General features: G+C 45.6%; 1 protein-coding gene and 1 pseudogene across 3 annotated transcripts in view; both read left to right on the forward strand.

Annotated features, from left to right (window-relative positions):
• Window positions 1-25,005, forward strand: part of RELCH (RAB11 binding and LisH domain, coiled-coil and HEAT repeat containing) — a 292,769-nt gene that overhangs the window by 114,183 nt on the left and 153,581 nt on the right. For all 3 annotated transcript variants that reach the window (XM_063922986.1, XM_063922985.1, XM_063922987.1), the window contains one exon: window positions 13,804-13,917. In XM_063922986.1, the coding sequence (XP_063779056.1) occupies window positions 13,804-13,917 (114 nt within the window). The remainder of the gene's footprint in view (window positions 1-13,803; window positions 13,918-25,005) is intronic.
• On the forward strand, window positions 21,523-21,640 carry LOC134930486 (5S ribosomal RNA; annotated as a pseudogene).

The raw sequence follows: 25,005 nt of genomic DNA on the forward strand, positions 1-25,005 counted from the left end.
TGCACAGAGGGATATTTGCCGACTGGCATCACTAATAAGCGCTATGTAAAACCATTGCCGCCAGACGGGGGTTATGGACTCGGCAATGGTCGGGCGATGCCGATTTAAAACGGCACATGGAAGTTTGCCCTAGAAGGGGGTGGAGCTGTTGGGGATGGTCTTTCAGACCTCGTTTCCACAGCTACGGCTGGGAAATCAAAACTTTTGCCACAAGCTACCCCACAGCAAAAGTAAGCACTGTATTATCAGGTACAGTCCTTTCTGCCCCAGAAAAGTAGAGAGCTAGAGGCTCATCTTTTCTGCCAAGAGGAAAAGGTAGAGGAAAAAAGCTGCAGCACACAGCTAGTTCCCGGGAGCAGAAGTCCTCCCCTGCGTCCGGTAAGTCTACAGCATGACGCTGGGGCTGCTCAGACGGACCCGGGTACGGTGGGGGCCCGTCTCAGAAATTTCAGTGCACAGTGGGCTCTCTCACAGGTGGATCCCTGGGTTCTTCAAACAGTATCTCAGAGGTACAGGCTGGAATTCGAGACGTCTCCCCCCCGCCGTTTCCTAAAATCTGCCTTACCGGCAACTCCCTCTGCCAGGGAGGCAGTGTTGGTGGCAATCCAAAAAACTGTATTCACAGCAAGTGATTATCAAGGTACCCCTCCTTCAACAGGAAAAGGGTTACTTTTCCACAATGTTTGTGGTACCAAAACCGGACGGTTCGGTGAGACCCATCTTAAATATAAAAAATCCTTGAACACATATAACAAAAGATTCAAGTGCAAGATGGAATCGCTCAGGGCGATTATTGCGAACCTGGACGAGGGGGATTACAGGGTCTCTCTGGACATCAAGGATACTTACCTGCATGTCCCCATTTACCCTCCTCACCAGGAGTACCTCAAGGTTGTGGTACAGGACTGTCTCTATCAGTTCCAGACGCTGCCGTTTGGATTATCCACGGCACCGAGGGTCTTTACCAGGGTAATGACCGAAATGATGATACTCCTTCGCAAGAAGGGAGTTTTAATTATCCCGTACTTGGACGATCTCCTGATAAAGGCGAGGTCCAAGGAACAGTTGGTAAGGGGGTAGCACTTTCTCGGGAAGTGCTGCAACAGCAGGACTGGATTATCAATTCCAAAGTCACAGCTGGTCCCGACGACACGTCTTCTGTTCCTGGGAATGATTCTGGAAACAGACCAGAAAAAAGTGTTTCTTCCAATGGAAAAAGCCGAGGAGTTGTCATCTCTAGTCAGAAACCTCCTAAGACCGGGACAGGTGTCGGTACATCAATGCACACGAGTCCTGGGAAAAAATGGTAGCTTCGTACGAAGCAATTCCATTTGGAAAGTTCCACGCAAGGATTTTCCAGTGGGACCTGTTGGACAAATGGTCCGGGTCCCATCTCCAGATACAGCAGCGGATAACCCAGTCGGCAAGAACCAGGGTGTCGCTGCGGTGGTGGCTGCAGAGGGCTCATCTACTAGAGGGCCGCAGATTCGGAATACAGGACTGGGTCCTGGTGACCACGGATGTCAGCCTTCGGGGCTGGGGTGCAGTCACACAGGGAATAAAATTCCAAGGACTATGGTCCAAACAGGAGTTTTCACTTAACATAAATTTTCTGGAGATAAGAGCCATTTACAAGGCCCTAAGCAAAACAAGGCCCCTGCTTCACCAGCCGTACTGTTCCAATCAGACAACATCACGGCGCTCGCCCATGTAAACAGGCAGGGCGGCACAAGAAGCAGGAGGGCAATGGCAGAAGCCACAAGGATTCCCCGTTGGGTGGAAAATCATGTGGTAGCACTGGCAGCAGTGTTCATTCCGGGAGTGGACAACTGGGAAGCAGACTTCCGAAGCAGACTCCACCCGGGAGAATAGGGACTTCATCCAGAAGTCTTCCAAATGCTAGTAAACCGTTGGGAAAGACCACAGGTGGACATGATGGCGTCCCGCCTCAATAAAAAAGATATTGCGCCAGGTCAAGGGAACCTCAGGCGATCGCTGTGGACGCTCTAGTGACACCGCGGGTGTACCAGTCGTTTTATGTGTTCCCTCCTCTCCCTTTCATACCCAAGGTACTGAGGATAATAAGAAAAAGAGGAGTAAGAACTATACTCATTGTTTCGGATTGGCCAAGAAGGGCTTGGTACCCGGAACTTCAAGAGATGATCTCAGAGGACCCATGGCCTCTGCCACTCAGACAGGATCTGCTGCAGCAGGGGCCCTGTCTGTTCAAAGACTTAACGCGGCTGCGTTGACGGCATGGCGGTTGAACACTGGATCCTGAGTGAAAAAGGCATTCCGGAGGTAGTCATTCTTATCCTAATCAAAGCCAGGAAGGATGTCAGCCTGAAGTTCAGACGTTGTAAGGGAGTGCTGCATATTCAGCCCCTTCTTTGTACCCCAGTGGCACCTTGGGATCTCAATGTGGTTTTGGAGTTCCTGGAATCACATTGGTTTGAGCCACTTAAAACCGTGGATTGAAATATCTCACATGAAAAGTGGTCATGTGTTGGCTCTGGCTTCGGCCAGGCATGTGTCAGAATTGCCGGCTTTGTCATAAAAAAGCCCTTACCTGACTTTCCATATGGATAGGGCAGAGTTGAGGACTCGTCCTCACTTTCTCCCGAAGGTGGTATCAGGTTTTCACTTGTACCAACCTATTATTGGTGCCTGCGGCTACTTAGGGACCTGGAGGATTCCAAGTTACTGGACGTAGTCAGGGCCATGAAAAATTATATTTCCAGGACGGCTGGAGTCAGGAAAACTGACTCGCTGTTTATCCTAGATGCACCCAACAAGCTGGGTGCTCCTGCTTCTAAGCAGACTATAGCGCGCTGGATTTGTAGCACTATTCAGCTTGCGCATTCTGCGGTGGGACTACCGCAGCCTAAATCTCTAAAAGCCCATTCCACAAGGAAGGTGGGCTCAACTTGGCCGAGCTGCTACTTGGTCAGGGGCAAACACGTTTGCAAAATTTTATGAATTTGATACCCTGGCTGAGGAGGACCTGGAGTTCTCTCATTCAGTGCTGCAGAGTCATCCGCACTCTCCCGCCCGTTTGGGAGCTTTGGTATAATCCCCATGGTCCTTACGGAGTCCCCAGCATCCACTAGGACGTCAGAGAAAATAAGATTTTACTCACCGGTAAATCTATTTCTCGTAGTCCGTAGTGGATGCTGGGCGCCCATCCCAAGTGCGGATTGTCTGCAATACTTGTAAATAGTTATTGTTACACAAATCGGGTTGTTATGGTGAACTATCTATTCAGAGGTCCCATTGTTATCATACTGTTAACCGGGGTTCCTATCACGAGTTCTACGGTGTGGCTGGTATGAGTCTTACCCGGGATTCAAAATCCTTCCTTATTGTGTCAGCTCTTCCGGGCACAGTTCCTAACTGAGGCTTGGAGGAGGGTCATAGGGGGAGGAGCCAGTGCACACCAGATAGTCCTAAAGCTTTCTTTAGATGTGCCCAGTCTCCTGCGGAGCCGTCTATTCCCCATGGTCCTTACGGAGTCCCCAGCATCCACTACGGACTACGAGAAATAGATTTACCGGTGAGTAAAATCTTATTATTTTCTCTTTTTAAATTGTTATTCAAAAAATGTTTTTTTTTCCAGGGAATGTTTGTTCCAATATACTGTAATAATTTGTTAAGCCAGACCATTCCATCAAAGTCTTCCCTTCTGGCCAGTCCCTACTCTGACTCCCCAAAACATGAGAATTGTTCTGCAATTTATGCCACCAGGTATCACACGGACTAACCTTTTTTTCATGAGTTGAGGTCTGTTAGCTCATAGGCTTAAATACTTACTTCTCCGGATTCCCACGGCGTCGACCCTGCAGTGCAGGAACAAATCACCTGAAAAATGGCCGCTGCGGCCATTTCCGAGTAATTTGCGCATGTGCAAGACTCTGGGGACATTTCCAGTGCACATGCGCAAATCACTTGGTAAAATCACGCAGAGTAGCAGGCTTACTCCCATGCCAGCATCTTCTATAATACCCCTTTGAGACTGGCAGAGCCGGGTTTCACCCTGGAATATGTACACGGGAGCTTCCCGGGTGCAACCTGGCTTGAGACCCCTTTAAGACTTGCGGCCCAACCCGGCATATTGCCGGGTTGGTGACGTCGTATTGCCGGGGTTAGTGACGTCTTTTTGCCGGGTTGGTGACGTCACTGCCAGCGCTACAGGAAGCGGCGCTTGGAGATGATCATCAGCGCAGCCTCCTGCTATGCAGAATACGGGTGCCGGGTCGCCTTGACCCAGCTTATCCATTCACACTACACGCATCCTGGGTCGATTCTGGCTTCAGCCCAGGTCGCGACCTGGGATGAAATGCTGGGACGATCGATGCAGGATATTCTGTCTTGACCCTTTCAGACTAAGCAAAATCCCGGGAAATTTATGCTAGTCTGAAATGGTAATATACCTTACTGCTTTCTTGCCAATGTGAGCAAGAAATAAACATATACCCAGCTTTCTCTATAATAAACAGAGTTCTGGGGGAGGCCTACTACTAGTGTTCACGGTGCTGTGCATTAAAGAAAAAACTACATACTGTAGTACCTGGAGACAAGTTTGTTTTAAATTGAATCTTTTTTTTTAATCTTTTTGTTTTCATTTCTTTTGTTATCTGTTTCACAGAGTTGTTCTTCCTGGTATAGTTTTTTTTTCCTTGTGAAGTTGTTTTATTGACTAGTCTATTTTTTTAACCTGCTGTGCTGCTTCTATTGAAAGATTTAGCTTGTAATGAAAATATAGTAGATTTTACCTAAGATTTCATGCAGTGAGCACCTGTAAATCTTTTTATTTTTTAATTTTTTTATTTTTTATCCCTTAACAGGGTGTACAAGCCCAAAAATGAAACTTCATAATTGTAGGATCTTAATTACAACTAAACTAGTTACCAGCCTGTCAAAACACAGTTTACAATCTGACCATTTCATATTTTAATGAAATTTGGTATAATAAATCCTGCCATGGGTGTAAAGAAAACCCCCAAATCTTAGGCTGATATGCCCTTAAAAGCTGTAATTTTTTTTCATGAAAATATGCTTTTTTTTTTAAATTGCACTTGCAGCTCACCTAATTGAGTTAGAGTGTGGTGCAAGATCTAATTTTAAACCTCTTTTTATGGGCTTTCATATGACCTATAACACAGCAGTATGTTTCCATATAAATTTCCAAAAAAATTTACATTTCTGCAGCGGGGTACACTGGTATTCCACAGGGAATAACATCGGGGTATACAGTTGGATCTTGATCCGAGGCACCAACATGCTAAAGCTTTGGCTGTTCCCAGGATGCACTGCACTGCCTCCACTATAGCCCTGCCTCCAGGCACTGGAGCTCAGTTTGTAAGTAGGCAGCCCTAATAAGAGCTTTTTAAGAAGAAAGTAGACTTCAAAGGCCGCAGCACAGACACTAGATGCTGTGTATGTCATGCTGACATTTTGTGCTGCATCTCCATCACTTCCCCCAGCGGCGCTGCATACTCCTGCGCCCTGGTTACCGGGTACTTGCAGCGGAGGCGCTGCGGTTATCAGGCACACATCACCGCTGCTGCTTTCCTGGATCGCGTGGCCGCACTTCAGGGAGGAGGTAAGAGGGTCCCCCAGGTGGGACCCATTGAAATCGCGATCCGGTCACGGTCCTAGGAGACGGACCGTGCTGCTGGCGTGGACACTGTGGCAGTGCAGGGACCCCACTATATCCACCAGGGCAGGGAGCACAGGTCTGATTTACTAAAATCCATTTATGATAGGCTTCATAGTACCTGGTGGTGAACTCCAACGCAGGGGATAAGGAGCTGACCTGTAGCCCATCCCCCAGCTCCAGGCGCCATCTACAGCAGGTGTTCCCGCCCTGGAGTTGCATCTCTCTCCCTCACTCCCTGTCAGCATTTGGGCGCCATTTCACAGAGCTGCGCTGATCCTGGGACTGCTGGGCACTGTCTCCTCTGTAAAGCCGCCTGTCTCATCAGCGCAGTGCATTTACAGGACACTTAAGTATTCTACATGTCATTTAGACAGCGTTTGTTAAGAACAAGTGTACTGCTATATGACTGTTTAGTACAAATATTCTGTGATATACATTCAGTGTTTACTGTGCATTGTTATATCTGTATACATACATTTCTATGTGTAGTATTACTAGTCCAGTGCAGTTTTATATTTTATATGTAATAATTTCTGCATTGTATCTGTGACTGTGTGTGCCTATGGTTGCTGTGTGGATTCTATTCTGTGTATCACACATATTGCTATCACTGTATTCTGTGCCCTGGGGGTCTAAGTGCGTCAGGGTCTCATATACCATATAGTGTTCCACAGGATATACTGTTTTGTATTTTACACTGGGTGTTTCCGTCACCTCATACCACTTAAATCCTCTGTTTGCGCTCTGCAATTTCGGTCACATATCTTAGGTTTTTTTTGTCAGGTATTGTGTTTGTCTGGCTATATTGTACTTCTACGCCTTAAGGCTACATTCCCAATAATGTCTGCTGCACAGGGTGGGAAATCCGCAGACGCTCCTGCATCATGCAGTGCTGGCGCCACGGATTTACCTGAGGAAATGATTTCTGCTGAGGGTTCAGGTACTTGGTGTTCTGCACTCCCTAGTCAGCCTGCAGCACCTGTGGCAGATCCACCTTGGCCTGCATTTTCAAATATGCTGACTACACTTGTAACAAGATTTATGCCCCTTGTTGGGACCTCCTGTGCCGTTACAGCCACATATTGTCCCTGTAGTTAATCCACCATGGGCGGATACTCTGTCAACCCAGTTGCAGCAATGAAATCAGTCCTTGGTTAAACAAAAACCTAACCCTCGCCCTACTGGGACCAAAGGGTCATCTAAGCGGGCCATTTGTTCCTCACAATCCAGTAATATTTCGGATCGTTCTTCCGATTCGGATGGGGAATATACTGATCCATCAGATGCTGATACTGCTGCATCTGATGAAGATTCTACAACACAGGTTGATGTTCCTGACCTAGTGGAGGCTATCAAGCTGATTCTTCAGATTGATGAGATTGACCCTCCTGATATGTCTAAGAAACCTGATAAGTTCAAACTTCAGAAGGTTACTAAATTAGTCTTACCACATTCTGACCATTTAATTGACATACGTCAGGAATCCTGGTCTTCTACAGGAAAGAAATGTTCCCTGTCTAAAAAGATGCTAGCTCATTGTTTTATGTCTGCAGAGTTGAGTAACAAGTGGGAAACCCCGCCACGTAGCCCATCTTGTGGCGTCATCTACTCTGCCTGTCACCACCGTCACCTCTTTGAAGGAACCGACGGATAAGCGTGTGGAGGGTTGCTTGAAATCTATTTACACTCGTACAGGTGCTGTACAGAGACCCACTATGGCAGCCTCTTGGGCTGCAAAAGGCATTGAAGCATGGGTTCAAGCAATTGAGGAAGTGCTACCTCTGAATTTTTCTGACACTGCCAGACAATATCTGTCCTATATTACCACAGCCTCACACTATATTCAGGACGCAGCCTCTGATGCAGGTGTTATGGCGGCCAAGACATCTACTACGTCTCTCCTGGCTCGGCGGATTTTGTGATTACGGTCCTAGTCGGTGGACCTGGACTCTAAGAAGACCTTGGATGTACTCCCTATTAAGGGAGATATAGTATTTGGAGATGATCTGAACAAGATTGTGACCGACTTGGCGTCGCCAAGACTGCATTTCTCCCAAGTACTAATCCTTCGGTTCCGAAGGTTGAGTACTACTTTTAGTTCCTTTCGACCTCCAGGTAAAGCAAAGGGTCAGGTGTACCCGAGACAGGCTCGCACTTCCAAGTCCTCTAAGCCCATACCTAAACATTCTTGGGCTGCCCGTCAGCCTGCTTCCAAACCGGACAAGTCTGCTGCATGACGGGGCGGGCCTCCCCCTGGGGTCCTTAGGGTGGGGGGCTGACTTCTGCAGTTCGCCTAGGTATGGTTAAAGACCACTTCGGATGCCTGGGTGCAGGAAGTGGTCTCTCACAAGTACGCAATCTTTCAAGAGACATCCCCCTCGCCATTTTTGCTCAACGGTTATCCCTTCGGATCCGTTAAAAGCACAAACTTTACATTTGGTTGTCCAATCCCTCCTGGATACAGGAGTGATAGTGCCAGTGCCTCTGTCTCAGAGAGGCAGGGGATACTATTCGATGCTGTTTTTAGTTCTGAAGCCGAATGGATTCTCCTGGCCTGTACTCAACCTCAAATCTTTGAACAAATTTGTGAGGGTGTCCAAATTCCGTATGGAAACTCAGCGCTATTGTACTGGCTTTGGAACCCAAGGACTATATGGTATCCCTGGATATACAGGATGCATATCTACACATACCTATTGCCATGTCACATCAGCAATATCTACAGTTTGCTATTGACAAGCTTCATTATCAGTTCCAAACCTTGCCTTTCGGACTGACCACGGCTCCTCGGATCTTCACCAAGGTCATGACGGCCCTGCTCCGTCGTCAGGGTATTAGGATCCTGCCGTATCTGGACGACTTGTTGATCCTGGTGAACTCCCCAGAGGTCCTCCTCCGTCATCTGGAACTGACTGTCCAATTCCTACAAGCCCACGGGTGGCTCATCAACTGGAAGAAATCCTCACTGGTCCCTGCTCTGAACATGGTGCACCTGGGGGCGCACACACAACCAACATTTGTTCTTGACTCCAGAGAAGGTCCTGAAACTTCAGGACAGAATCAGATGCTTCCTCTCTCACCAGAGAGTGTCGATACACTCGGCGATGCAAGTACTAGGCCTCATGGTGTCGGTACGCTCAATTTCATTCCCGCCCTATGCATAGGTTAATCCTTTCCAAGTGGGACGGCCTGCCTCGCCGGATCAGGTCTCAAATGATCTCCTTGACTCCGGAGGTTCGTCTGTCACTGAGTTGGTGGCTACAGGACCAACAATTGAGCAGGGGTTGTCCCTTCTGGATCTCCAACTGAGTCCTCCTAACGACAGATGCCAGTCTGCAGGGTTGGGACGCGGTGTTGGAGCAACTCTCTCCACGGTCGGTGGACCAGGGAAAAATCTCTCCTCCTGATAAACATTCTGGAATTGCGGGCAGTGTTCAGTGCATTGACACTGGCCCTGCCTTTTGTACAGAACAGGCAATCAGACAACGCCACCACGGTGGCGTACATAAATCATCAGGGTGGCACTCGAAGCCGCATGGCAATGATGGAAGTGTCAAAAATTCTTCGATGGGCGGAACGCCATCTGCTAGGAATATTGGCAGTGTTCATTACGGGGGTCCTCAACTGGGAAGAGGACTTCCTCAGTCATCAGGACGTACATGCCGGGGAGTGGGGCCTTCATCCGGGGGTCTTCCAACTCCTTGTGGACAAGTGGGTCTACCAGACGTAGACCTGATGGTGTCTCGACACAATCACAAGGTTTCGGTCTTCGGAGCAAGGACAAGGGATCCTCAAGCAGCGTTCGTGGACGCACTGGCAATTCCATGGAACTTTAGGCTGCCATACGTGTTCCCTCCAGTGTCACTCCTGCCCAGGGTACTAAGGAAGTTCAAGCAAGAAGGAGGAATACTGCTTCTAGTCGCTCCAGCGTGGCCCAGTTGGCATTGGTTCTCAGACCCGCAGGGTCTCTCGATCGAGCGTCCTCTTCTACTGCCTCAACGCCCAGACCTCCTCGTTCAGGGCCCTTGTGTTTACCAGGACCTGGCAAGACTGGCTTTGACGGCGTGGCTCTTGAGACTTCACTCCTGAGGGCCAAAGGATTTTCTGAGGCAGTTATTCAAACTATGTTGAAGGCCCGCAAACCGGCTTCTGCACGGATTTGTTATAGGGTCTGGAATTCTTACTTCACCTGGTGTGCTGGTAAGAATTACGATGCATACAAGTTTAGTTCTTCCAGACTTCTGGCTTTTTTGCAACAAGGCCTGGATTTAGGACTTCGCCTGGCTTCCCTCAAGGTTCACATTTTTGACTTGTCGGTGTGGTTTCAGCGAAAAATTGTATCTATTCCTGACGTTCATACATTCACTCAGGGCATACTTCGGATTCATCCTCCCTATGTCCCTCCTGTGGCTCCATGGGATCTGTCGGTTGTTCTTAATGCCCTTCATTAGTCTCCGTTTGAACCTCTGGAGTCTGTGGACCATAAATGCCTTACGCTTAAGGTCATTTTTCTATTGGCTTTTGCCTTTGCTAGGAGGGTGTCAGAATTAGGCGCTTTGTCCTGTCGTCCACCCTTTCTGATTTTTCACCGTGACCGGGCAGTTGTTAGAACTCGCCCTGGTTATCTACCTAAGGTGGTGTCATCTTTCCACCTTTAACCAAGAGATTGTGGTTCTGGCCTTTATCTCTTCTGGTTTCTCCTCTAAAGAGCGGTCTTTGTATGTGGTATGGGCTCTCCGTATATATATATATATATATATATATATATATATATGTGTAGAAAGAACTGCCTCTATCAGGAGATCTGATTCTCTCTTTGTACTTTTTGGTTTTCACAAACGTGGCTGGTCTGCGAATGTGCAGACCTTGGCCAGCTGGATTAGAATGGTGATTGCATAAGCTTATGCATAGGCTGGACTCCCAGCTCCTGCTGCTATCAAGGCCCGCTCTACTCGGTTTGTTGGACCTTCTTGGTCGGCCCGCTGTGGCGAACAATTGTGCAAGGCGGCTACGTGGTTCTCAGTGAACACGTTCTATGCCTTTGATACTTCCGCCTCCCGTGATACTTCCTTTGGACGCTGGGTTCTTGTGCCCGCTACTGTGCGTCCCCTCCCATGAGGAACTGCTTTAGGACATCCCTGATGTTATTCCCTGTGGAATCCCAGTGTACCCTGCTGCAGAAATGGAGATTTATGGTACAACTTACCATTGTTAAATCTCTTTCTGCGAGGTACATTGGTTTCCACAGGACGCCCACCCTGACGCACTTAGCTTCTTTGGGTTTGTATGGCATTAGCCGCTAGTCCCTTCTTCTGTTGTGAGAATGTGGGTCTATGTGACTAATATCTACCGTCTCTCTTACTTGCTACTACATTGGACTGGTTAACAAAACTGAGCTCCAGTGCCTGGAGGCAGGGCTATAGAGGAGTTGGTGCAGTGCATCCTGGGAACAGTCAAAGCTTTAGCCTGTTGGTGCCTCGGATCAAGAGCCAACTCTACACTCCGATGTTATTCCCTGTGGAATACCAGTGTACCTTGCAGAAAGATATTTAACAATGGTAAGTCTTACCATAAATCTACTTTTTTTATACAAATTTAGATTTTCTACAAAAGCCAATTTTTTTTTATAAATGTTAAAAAAAAAAAAAAAAAAAGGGTTCAAACTGTTAATAAATCCCTAAAATTCTATTTTAGGATAATGGGCTCACTTGCGATAAGAGCTTTAATTTTTAAGTGATTCTTGAAAATTGTATTTAACTACTTGCCTGGCATGGTCGCATAATTGGACCAGTGCTCATGCTACAATTCTCCATTCTGTGATGTATTACAGGGGGGGGGGGGGGGGGGACTGAGCATCTTAGCTACAGTATGTTATTTTAGACTGTCTTGAAAACAACAAAGTGCCAGTCTGCTGCTTCCAGTGGAAACTTAATCTTTTTGAAGAAAAAATTTGAAAAACAAACACATTTTCTGCTACTCTGATGGGTTTGGCTGTACAATTTAACAACAAGAAAAAAAATTGACTTTGGTATAGAAGCAGAGTGGCATTTTTCCGTAACTGTCTATGGCAAAGGGCCTTGCGATAGTGTATGTGGCACAGTGAAGAGGTTAGCATCCCGAGCAAGCCTGCAACGTCCATGTGAGAATCAGATTCTTATACCACACCAATTTTACTGGGCAGAGGAAAACATTACAGGAATGCATTTTACTTTCTCAACACAAGAAGAACATATTGAGCCAGCAATATTTTTGGATGATTGCTTTAAAAACACAACAACAATTCCTTCACTATTTATAGTCCATCCAAACCTATCCTGTCCCTAGACTACTTGTAGTGGTCCAGGGAAATGTAAAAGGCAAGCCTATTCAACACAATTGAAGTGTGGCATATCAGCCTAAGATTTGGGGGTTTTCTTTACACCCGTGGCAGCATTTATCATACCAAAGTTTATTACAATCTGAAGCAGTGCGCTTAAAACCTGTGTTGATTTGTTGTGGAATAGCCCATTGGTTTGGAGACCAGGTATTATATTTTGTAGTAGGTGGCGGGCTTCACTTCATTAATGTAATTTGTTGCTATTGTACAGAAATGTTATATTTTAACTGACAAAAATTTAGATTTATTTTGAGTAGCCTTTTTTATTTTTATTCTGTATAAAATGTTTATTAGTTTTAAGGTAAAGAAAACCTATGAACAACATTCACTGGAAGCCTAAAAAGAAACACATAAACATTACATTAAAAACCATATGCAGTAGCATTTTCCAACTGACAGTATCTAAACACATAAATATATTTAAATTCACTTTATTATATTAAACTAAGGAAAGTTTGAGATTATGATGGAACGTTCAGAGAATCATCCTGAGGCTTTATTTTCCTCACTTATTACATATCAGAATTCAACTCATTTAGACCATATAGGGTGTGGTATGAAAAGTCGACATTCTGAATTTCAACAGTCAAAATGTTGACATGGGTCTTAGGTCGACATTTGTAAATGACGACATGGCTAAAATTATGTTTATAATGTTGACGTTTAACATGTAGACACCGGAATGTTGGTATGCAGTTTTTTGCTAATTTTAGCCTAACCCTAAAAATAACACAAATGTACATCGACATTTTGGATTCGATTATATTAACTTTTGACATTAACATGTTGACATTAGTGGATGTCAACACTTCACATGTCAACATTGTGACTGGAACCCTAGAACATATCCTTAAAATTTTAGACTCAGATTTTTGTATATATACAGATTTGCTCAGCCTATATACGGTTTTGCCTTGAATAGTTGCACCCGCGATCCATAGACATTGCATTGTGCAATGGTTGGTGCGACTATTCGCACCCTGTCACTTGTAGTCGCTGGGCACATCTGTATACAGAAAGCTCATAATGGTTTAATCATTTGCTAAATATTCTGTTATACCATAGAGCAGTGGTTCTCAAACTTGGTCCTCAGGACCCCACACAGTACATGTTTTGCAGGTAACCCAGCAGGTGCACAGGTGTATTAATTACTCACTGACACATTTTAAAAGGTCCGCAGGTGGAGCTAATTATTTCACTTGTGATTCTGTGAGGAGACCTGCAAAACATGCACTGTGTGGGGTCCTGAGGACCGAGTTTGAGAACCTATGCCATAGAGCACAGGTTCTCAAACTCGGTCCTCAGGACCCCACACAGTGCATGTTTTGCAGGTCTCCTCACAGAATCACAAGTGAAATAATTAGCTCCACCTGTGGACGTTTTAAAATGTCAGTGACTAATTAATACACCTGTGCACCTGCTGGGTTACCTGCACAACATGCACTGTGTGGGGTCCTGAGGACCGACTTTGAGAACCACTGCCATAGAGGAGTTTCTGAATCTGTACCCTTCCCCCATAGTAAATCATGAGCTGCCCTCCACATCCATTGAGCTTGCCTTAAAATTGGAGCAGTTTTTCTCTTGGGTACTAGTAATAGCTGTAATGTGAAGCATAATATTTTACTTCTATATTTTTCCAGCAAGGTCATTGTAATATATATAAATAAAGGAAGGTGTGTAATTGATATGTAACTCAACTTTTAAATAAAGCACCCAAAATAATACATCATGTTGGTTATGCTAATATGTGCTTTACTTTTTCTTTCAGGAGCCTATAAAACCTCTTGAAAAAAGAGCATTGAATTTCCTAGTCAATGAATATTTATTAAAAAATAACAGCAAGCTTACTTCTATAACCTTTTCTGATGAAAACGATGAGCAGGTAATGATTCTTTTATTTGACCTTTATTGCAGCGAATATTTACCTATGTTCAGTGTACAGTATTTATTAATTACACTTCACATTTGGAAAGCTGCTATTAGAACAGTCTTTATTACTATAATGCAGGGGTATTCAAACTTTTTTTTTTTTTCTTGGGGTGCTACACTATAAAATCAGTAGCTCTGATAATGCTGTAATAAAACAGTTTATTAAGGTCCATGCGCGGTGCTGGAGGAGGCGGTAATAAGAAAGAGAATTGGAATGGAGAGCCACAATTGTTTACTTACAATTTGCCTTTCTGCAATTAGGTGATGCTTCTCTGCAGTTAATTGATAGATCACAGATAAGGTGGGTACGCTCCATGAGCGATATTGCACAGTGTTTTCCCTCCGTGCCGCCCGACATTGTGCTGCAAACGATATTGCTCAGTGACATCACGCCGTGGCTGGCCCGTACATGCAGTTTTGGCCGACATAGCCAAAAGGAACCTGCACGTACGGCCGGCCGAGGGGGTTCGGGAACGCGCAGCAGCCTTCGTTTGCAGCATACCCACTGTGCGTTATTTCAGTCAATATCACTCAGAAGGGGGAAATTGAGTGATATTGACTAAAATATTGCACAGTGTGTATGCACCTTTAAGAAATAAAAACACAATTTACAGCTGCTAAAATAGCAATATTAATACATTAAGCATAATTACAAGCTATGTTCATAAGGCAGATACTTTCAGTTTTTTTCCAACTCATGGCACACTGAATACTAAGGGGTATATGCAATTGCGGTCGAATTCCCGAAATTGTCGAAAAACTGGACTTTTTCGCCCCAAAAAAAAAATTCGACAATTTAATTCAGTACTTTCCATCAAAAAAACGGACTTTCAAAATTCGACTTTTTGAAATTCGACATTTGTCAAATTCGACTTTTCTGCAATGGTACAAATGCAGCAATTCGACCAAAGTATATTCAATTGAAGTTTGGAAATTCGACAACAGTGCTTTTAGACAGTAAATTCGTCATTTTCAATCCGCCACACTTTGGTGGGTGAATCTAATAAAAAAAAATTAAAACATTTTTTTTTTATTGGTAATAGCATATCTATTTATATTAGAAGGGATTAGGTACTTGGTTTGTCTTTTTGGGAGGCACAAGTATTATTTATATATTTAAAAAAAAAATATATATATATATTTTTTTTTTTTTTTTTTTTAGATGGAATGGTAAAATCCCGGGGAAAAATGGCTTGGGGTCCCCCCTCCAAAGCATAACCAGCCTCGGGCTCTTCGAGCCGGTCCTGGTTCTAAAAATCCGGGGGGGAAATGGACAGGGGATCCCCCGTATTTTTAAAACCAGCACCGGGCTCTGCGCCTGGTGCTGGTGCAAAAAATACGGGGGACAAAAAGAGTAGGGGTCCCCCGTATTTTTTACACCAGCATCGGGCTCCACTAGCTGGACAGATAATGCCACAGCCGGGGGTCACTTTTATACAGCGCCCTGCGGCCGTGGCATTAAATATCCAACTAGTCACCCCTGGCCGGGGTACCCTGGGGGAGTGGGGACCCCTTCAATCAAGAGGTTCCCCCCCCCCCCCCCCCAGCCACCCAAGGGCCAGGGGTGAAGCCCGAGGCTGTCCCCCCCATCCAAGGGCTGCGGATGGGGGGCTGATAGCCTTGAGAAAATGACAAGAATATTGTTTTTTCCTGTAGTACTACAAGCCTCCCCCGCAAGCTCGTACTTGGAGAACCACAAGAACCAGCATGCGGGAGAAAAACGGGCCCGCTGGTACCTGTAGTACTACTGGAAAAAATATACCCAAATAAAAACAGGAGACACACACCTTGAGAGTAAAACTTTATTTCACACCTGCCGACACACACATACTTACCTATGTTGACCCGCCGACTGCCACGTCATTGGCATCACACCCAATGGGATTCCCATACAACACCCATCCGTGATTAGGCAGCTTCTGGACTCTGAACAAAGCTGCTGTTTTATGAACGGTTCAGAAGAATCTCTGCTGAAAGCCATTTTCAGCAGCTTGTGGTCCACAGTTGTTTGGCTATCCATACTATAATATGTTGAATTTCCAGGGATAGTTCCAGAAGTGTCTCTACAACCATTTGTCCCGGAAAATGAGATTGTTTATAGCCATGATTTGTCAGGGCACAACACCCTTTGTGCTTGTGTGAACATATCTCTAACTACTAATGCACAGCTCCTGTTGCATACTAAAGGTGTTCTTAACAATTAGCAAGAGAGTGCAAACCATGCTGGTCCATTTACTGAACATTAGTTAACATCAGACAAAAATTAATGAAAATCATGTATTTTTTTTTTTTTTTTATGGTGAACTCTTCCCAAAACTATACTTTAGTCCTTAATATATACTCTGCTGCTCCCGATTTCCAGTCTTTCATATGGGCGTTATTTTCTTCTAATGTTATTAATGGTGGCCGCTAGCAGCCATATCTGGTGTCTGCAGTCTACCTCCCACACAGTGCTGTTTGTGATTAATAGTGCTAAGGTTGTGTATCATGTTATGATGCTGCAGGGGAGTCACAAATTCTACATTTACTACCTAATTCCATCTACAAGATGTCAGTAACAACATTGTGAGAAGAGGCAGACATCCAAAAGATTGGTAGAACTGTATTGTCACCGGTAAAGCAGTTTAACTAGTATTGCTGTGTAGTTTCTGTAGTATTATACATCTGATATGAACAGAAGTCTCTTATACCCTTTTCACACTGCACAAAGAACCCAATATCGACCCGGTACATTGTCTGGTCGACGCAGGTCACTGTGCGGTGTGAAAGGGGTCAGTCCAGAATTCCCGAGTCACCTAACCCAGTATTTCAACCCGGGAATAAAGAAGGGTTATTACCAGGTCAGGTGCAGTGTTAACGGGTTGCCGGGTCCATGCGAACCAGCACCCATTCACAGTATAGGCAGAGGCAGCGTGGAGATGATCTCATTTCCCAGCGCCGGGAATATTGCCGGGTCGGTAAGCCATTGTAAAAGGGTCCAATGCCGGGTCGCACCCTGGAAGGACCTGTTTCCAAATCCCGGGTGCGACCCGGCATTGAGATGTGAAAACTGTATTAGAGATACACACAGTATTTAATGAAAAGACTTGCGTTCAATAGTCTGGATAACAGTAATTTCCTTGAGAAAGGAAAATTTGAGATTTCTTCTTTAAGGTGATATTGTATTTTAATTGCTCCACTAGGACTAGCACATCCCCTGGCCTCCAACCATTCAACGACTGGGGGAGCTCCCTGTGAGGAATTTAGTCACAGTCCTATTATAGAGAATGAGGATTTAGGCACAATACTAAACAAAGAATTTAAACCCTGCTGTTTTATAGACTGGGAATGGCAACTTTGCTTCCTGTTGAGAGATCAGAAAGACTTCAGGTGCGTACACACTAGACGATATCGTGTATGATGTGCCTGATTTGAACACATTGTACACAATATAGTCCAGTGTGCCTCTACGTCACTATGTCACTGACGATGCTTGCTCCCGCGAACTGTCAGCATCATTTTCTGACGGCCATGCTGCCGAATGCAGCATGCCCCCCCCCCCCCCTCCCCCGTCGTCCTTTTTGCTGCAGGCATGTGTATGAACTTGCCGGGTCCCATCACTGATGACATTACATCATTTGCAAGTCGTCTAGTGTGTACGCACCCTAAACTGTAGAAGAAAACATCTTTGGAGGCGACAAAGGTTTCTGTGACTAAAACTGAGGAAATGGCAGGATTTAATATTAACAAGTTAAATTCCACAAAACACTATTTTTAATATTTGGTTTAACCACTTAACTGACAGTTTATTTCCCCGTAATATCGCTCAGAAATTCCCTTTTTTTATAATAGTTACTAAAGATTAAAAAGTATTTTAATATATTAAAATATTTTATTTAAAAAAAAATATATATTTCTCTGGCAGGGTCCACAGGTTAGCCACAGGATAACAATGGGATATGATGGAGCGACAGCGGATTGGCACCAAACGATCACAAGTTTTCAGGCCTCCCAGGATGCAACGGGCCCGTCCATATATCCCCGTCCACTGGCTCAGGCATATCAGTTTTTTGTTTGGTGCAGCAGGAGCCGGACTATGATCAGAGGGCTGCTGTTTTATGGCAGCCCTAAGCTTTCTTATTTTATTTTTATAGTCTTACTATGTTTTTGAGCGGTCTTTCTTAACAGCGTCTTATACGCATATTGGAAAGAGTCGCTAAAACAACTCTCCGCCGGGTCGCAACAACGCTTACCCATGTGTACAGTGCTGTCTCGGTGGGCGTCTGTGTCGGATATACTAGCAGGTACAGCAGACGTTACCAGGCTGTGGCCGGAGCATGAGGAGAAGGTGAGGCATCGGTTCCCCGTAGTCGGGGAACACGGACACAGCCGCACTGTATTGGAAGGAGACTACCAAACAGTAGCTGACGCGCCGCCTCCACGGGTGCTCCAGCGCTAGGCCTTAGGGATCATAAGGCACCAGGAATAGTATGAGGCTGCAATCCCTAGGGTTGATGTCAGCGGTGGGGAGTTAGATGCTCTCCTGGTCGCCCCTCCCCCCAGTTCATGACCGGTTCCGCGAGTCTCCCGCCGCGAACTGTTGCCTCACTTCCATCTCAGACGCTACCACGAGGGGTCTCGGTCGCAGCATAGGCCGCTGCGTCTGTGTTCACTAAGCACTACTGCGAGGAGACCCGGTCACAATACAGGCATCTGTATGGCCGGTGCGACTGTATGCACAGTGCGTCTGTGTTCACTTAAAGTTCCTGGAGTGGCGGTGTACACTAGTAGCGTCTGGTTCCACTCAGCGTTCGCTAATGTATTGATCGATCTTGGAAGGTGAGTCTCCCTGTATCCCACTCTACCGAGTACGGGTTATACAGCACTCAATTTCTATCTACTTTTGTCAGTATGAATAGTTAAGTTTAAGTGCCTATTGCATATGAGTCTGGGTACATTACTGTGGTTTTCTTTCGCAATGCGTCTGAATACGTTAAGATCTGTGTAAAAAATAATTCAGTAATATGTACTCCTACATACTTTAAAATGTGTTTGTAGTTGATTATGTGCTCATATGACTAATTACAGTTTTTGCAAGACAACATGTTAAGAGTGTTGGTGTTACTGTAAGTGTACTCTCGTCACCTTTGCTGCTCTTAGACATGATAAATAATCAGCACTTTCACAGTGTACTACACAATTTGTGACTGTAACCACTTTATTGTTCTAAAGTGATATCAATCTGACCCTTACCCATGCACCTGCATTGAGGATCAGAAGACCAACTGACAAACATATATTAAAGTTAGCAATCACACTAGCAGTCAGTCACATGTTATATTTATCCTCTCTGATCTGGTACAGGATGGTTTATGTGTAAAATGGTTTGCTTGTCAGCATAATACAAGACAGATCCCTGATCTACGTCAAGTACAGATAAATCCCCTTTGGGCGATGTCTGCACAGACCATGTCCAGTATAACTGAAAGGTAAATTCCTACAGCTTCGATACCAGGAATAGGGTTCATTATTAACCTATACAGGCAGCTCTCTACCTACGGCATCCCCAACAGCTTCTCCAATAAAAACAAGCTGAGAAACCGAGTGTAAATAAATCAACTGCACAGCTACACAGGATGATTCATCAGACGATGAAAGCTCTATATACTCTTCTACGGCATACAAAGAACAGGTAAAAGGTATCAGCTTAGTGAATATAGCTGAATTAATGAGAGCAGTAAAGGCCTTTCTGTCCCAAAAAATAGGGCCGCCTCAGGGGGGACCCCAGCAGCTGATGAAAATCATGGAAAAGGTTTGGGCTATACCCAATAGAGAATATAGGTTCCCAGTAAATGGGATTCCAAATATCCTTTTCCAGCTGGGGACTGTTGAAAAATGGGAAATGCCTCCTAAAGTAGATACGCATATCATGTGATAGTGCAAAAATACACTGCTCAAAAAAATAAAGGGAACACTAAAATAACACATCCTAGATCTGAATGAATGAAATATTCTTATTAAATACTTTGTTTTTTACATAGTTGAATGTGCTGACAAAAAAAATCACACAAAAATTATCAATGGAAATCACATTTATTAACCCATGGAGGTCTGGATTTGGAGTCACACTCAAAATTAAAGTGGAAAAACACAATACAGGCTGATCCAACTTTGATGTAATGTCCTCAAAACAAGTCAAAATGAGGCTCAGTAGTGTGTGTGGCCTCCACGTGCCTGTATGACCTCCCTACAACGCCTGGGCATGCTCCTGATGAGGTGGCGGATGGTCTCCTAAGGGATCTCCTCCCAGACCTGGATTAAAGCATCCGCCAACTCCTGGACAGTCTGTGGTGCAACGTGGCGTTGGTGGATGGAGCGAGACATGATGTCCCAGATGTGCTCAATTGGATTCAGGTCTGGGGAACGGGCGGGCCAGTCCATAGCATCAATGCCTTCGTCTTGCAGGAATTGCTGACACACTCCAGCCACATGAGGTCTAGCATTGTCTTACATTAGGAGGAACCCAGGGCCAACCGCACCAGCATATGGTCTCACAAGGGGTCTGAGGATGTCATCTCGGTACCTGATGGCAGTCAGGCTACCTCTGGCGAGCACATGGAGTGCTGTGCGGCCCCCCAAAGAAATGCCACCCCACACCATTACTGACCCACTGCCAAACCGGTCATGCTGGAGGATGTTGCCGGCAGCAGAACATTCTCCTTGGCATCTCCAGACTCTGTCACATCTGTCACATGTGCTCAGTAAGACCCTGCTTTCATCTGTGAAGAGCACATGGCACCAGTGGCGAATTTGCCAATCTTGGTGTTCTCTGGCAAATGCCAAACGTCCTGCACGGTGTTGGGCTGTAAGCACAACCCCCACCTGTGGACGTCGGGCCCTCATACAACCCTCATGGAGTCTTTTCTGATCATTTGAGTAGACACATGCACATTTGTGGCTTGCTGGAGGTCATTTTGCAGGGCTCTGGCAGTGCTCCTGCTGTTCCTCCTTGCACAAAGGCGGAGGTAGCGGTCCTGCTGCTGGGTTGTTGCCCTCCTGCTACCTCCTCCATGTCTCCTGATGTACTGGCCTGTCTCCTGGTAGCGCCTCCATGCTCTGGACACTACGCTGACAGACACCGCAAACCTTCTTGCCACAGCTCGCATTGATGTGCTATCCTGGATGAGCTGCACTACCTGAGCGACTTGTGTGGGTTGTAGACACCGTCTCATGCTACGGGTGCTATTCATGTGACCGGCGATCGGGAGACCGACAGTCACATGACCTCCTCCACAATCCCGACCGCTCACTATCCCGATGGTCGGCATGCCGACCAACAGGGACTATTCGCACTAGTGGGTGTCCACGACACCCATAGAGTGGGAATAGAACCCGTGGCGACAGTTTGATTTCACAGAAGTGTGATTGACTTACATTGTGTTGTTTAAGTGTTCCTTTTATTTTTTTGAGCAGTGTATATATGACCTTTGCCGTCAACGACAAAAGAGGGATGGTTTTCTGAAAACTATATTGTCTCTGTCTGGGGCAGTCATAAGGCCAGCCATGACTTCACCTTGCAATCTACAGCCACATCACACTTGATGGGCCCAATCTCGTTAGATCTTGGAAGCTAAGCAGTGTTGGGTCTGGTTAGTTCTTGGGTGGGAGACCACCTTTAATACCAGGTGCTGTAGGTACACTGGGCTGAGGTACTGGAAGACAGGTTTTCAGCGCCTGCAAGGGAGCAAGAATCCCATATAGCTCATATGGACACTAATGTTCTAGGGCATCAGCATTAACAATAGCTGAACAGTTTTGCTTCCATACATGAAAAGCTGATTCAGAATCAAAAAAGGCTCTGGAAACTTTGCCTTTGGCTGGCAGTTTCTGTTTGGTAAGGAGTTAAAAGATATTCTGGAGTCAAAAATCAGACTCCAAGAAGGTCACGATTCCTTCCACATATAACCCCAAAACTAGGGGTCCGGTTTTCGGCCTTGTCGATCATATAGGAACGTAACAGCCTCCATACAATAAGTTTGGTAAGGTAAAGAAGCAAAGGCAACCAGAGGGCCGGCTTCCAAACCAGAGGATAAGCCATCAGCATGATGGTGTGGGCCTCCTTCTGGTGGACCCCAGGATAGGAGGCCAACTTCTTCAGTTTGCACAGATCTGGTAAAAGTCTACAAACAGATGCTTGAAGGTTATGTTTCTCTTCAAGAAGCATTCGCCTCGAAGGTACTTCTGTTCCAGTCCGTCGGGTTCAGAAGGATCCTTTCACCCCAATTTCAAAATCCTAAACAGATAAGTTTGGGTACCACGGTTCACATGGAGACATTCCGCTCCATAGTTTTGGCATGGAGCCAGGGAATTACATGGTAATCCCTGGATAGGTCAGGATGCTTACCTACAGGTTCCTAAAGCACTGTTCCATCAGTGTTATCTCAAGGTTCACCATCCCCCAGCAACATTTTCATTTCCAGACTTTACCCTTTGGGTTAGCCACAGCCTCCAGAGCATTTACCAAAATTATGATAATTATGGCAGCTTATCTCCGCAAGAAGGGGATAAGAAAATTGCCATACCTCGACCACGTTTTTTTATCCTGGCACAATCACAGGAAAGGCTTCCGTGCCATCTCCAACAGACAATGACATGTCTGCAGAGGCACGGGTGGTTCATAAATTGGGCAAAGTCATCTCTGGTTCCATCACAAGGGATGACTCACTGTAGGGCTGTACTGAATTCAAGTCTGCAGAAAATGGATTACCTCAGAACAAGATATCTCAGGAGTTGTTACACAGTCAAACGATATCAATCCACGGAGCTATGCGACTGATGGGTTTGATGGTGTCAACATTCGACATGGTGGAGTATGCTCAATTTCACTCAAGACCTCGACAGCGTCTGATTCTGGCCAGATGGAATGGAATACATCAGACAATAAAGAAAAAGACTATGGTACTTTCACACAAGGTAAGAAAGTCATCAGCCTGGTGGTTACAGACATCCCATCTAGACAAAGGGAGAACCTTTTTGGATATCAGATTGGGAGATCCTGCCAACAGATGCCAGTCTTCAGGGCTGGGGAGCAGTATCCGGAAGATTATGGTTCCAGGGCCAATGGACCACAGAAGAAAGTTGCCTGACAATAAATCTGTTAGAACTTCGGGCCATATACATGGCACTGATTCAGGCAAAGGACACTATTCAAGTAAGACCAGTCCAGATCCGCTCGGACAATTTAACGGTGGGGGCGTACCTCAACCATCAGGGAGGAACGCGCAGTCAAACAGCAATGAAGTAGGTAAGTCACATACTAAAGTGGACAGAACTCTATTTTCCAGCATTGTCCACAGTATTCGTTCCGGGAGTCCTAAACTGGGAAGCAGATTTTCTCAGTCGACACGCCATTCAAGCAAGCAAACACCCTGAAGTCTTTCAGACTCTGGTAGACAAGTGGGGTTTGCCAGAGAGAGATCTCATGGCGTCCTGTCTGAACAACAGTGCCCGCATACGGGGCAAGAACAAAGGATCCCGGAGCGATCTTTGTGGACGCCTTGTCAGTGAAATGGGAGTTTCATCTGGCGTATCTATTTCCTCCGATCATCCTGTTACCAGGGTGGTGAGGAAGATAAAAGAAGCAAAGGGTGCCGTGATTCTAATAGCTCCGGCTTGGCCCAGAAGGCGTCTGCTCCCTCAACGTCCAGATCTACTAATGTAGGGTCCTTGTTATCACAGGCATCTTTATCGACTATCGTTGACGGCGTGGCTCTTGAAACCTCTATCCTGAAGTCAAGAGGATTCTTGCTACAGGTAAATTCAAACAATGCTCAGAGCAAGGAAACCCTCCTCAGCTCACATTTATCACCGAATATGGCAGACCTATATTCATGGTGCAGTGAAAGAAATATGGACCTGAAATCTTTCCAAGTTTCCAGGGTCTTAGATTTCCTTCAGGTGGGAATGGATAAGGGTTTGAAGGTGGCTTCCTTGAGAGTACAAGTATCAGCATTGACTGTAGGGTTCCAAAAAAAAAATGGCCAATTTACAGGATGTGTGTACTTTTCCAGGGAATGCTGCGCATTCAACCTCCTTTTGTTCCTCCTACAGTACCTTGGGACTTAAGTCTAGTCCTCAAAGCCCTTCAAGTTTCTCCATTTGAACCACTTAATAAAGTGGATCTTAAATGGTTGACAGCTGAAGTTCTCTTTCTGCTGACTATGGCATCAGCTAGAAGAGTGTCAGAATTAGGAGCGCTGTCATGTTTTTCTCCTTTTCTGTTTTTTTTTTATCCAGATAAAGCAGTTCTCAGAACTAGGTCTGGGTATCTTCCTAAGGTCGTGTCTAAATTCCACCTTAATGAAGAAAATGTAGTCCCGGCTTTTTAGGTATTGGGACTTTCTGCGGGAGATGTGTCGCTGGACGTAGTCCGAGCATTAAGGATCTACTTGGATCGCACAAGTGCCATCAGAAAGACAGATTCTCTCTTAATTTCTACGGAATTCACAACAGAGGATGGCCTGCTTCTAAATAGACGCTGACTAGAGGGCTTCGAATGACGATTTCGGAAGCATACTCTCAAGCGGATCTCCCTTTTCTGGCTACTGTCTCTGTTCACTCTACTCGTAAGGTAGGTCCTTCATAGGCAGCACAACATGGTGCTTCAGCTGAACAGATATGTAAGGCAGCCACATAGTCTTCCATTTAACACATTCATTAGACATTATGCTTGGATACTTTTGCCTCTCATGACGCTGAATTCGGGCGTAAGGTTCTCCCATCCAATCAGGAGCGTCCCTACCACTAAAATTGCTTTGGGATTTCCCATTGTTATCCTGTGGATAACCTGTGGACCCTGCCTGAGAAATATACGTTATGGTAAGAACTTACCGTTGATAACGGTATTTCTCCTGAGTCCACAGGTTCCACAGGGATCCCACCCTGACGCACCTGATTTGAGGATCTTGCTACTCTAACCTCTTCCTTCTTGTACGGAAGGGTGTGCATGTGTGTTCTTCTCGCCTGATCAGGGCTCTACATGATGCTCCTGCCTAGATGCTTT

Source organism: Pseudophryne corroboree, chromosome 5 (genome assembly GCF_028390025.1).
Source record: "Pseudophryne corroboree isolate aPseCor3 chromosome 5, aPseCor3.hap2, whole genome shotgun sequence".
Taxonomy (NCBI): Eukaryota; Metazoa; Chordata; class Amphibia; order Anura; family Myobatrachidae; genus Pseudophryne; species Pseudophryne corroboree.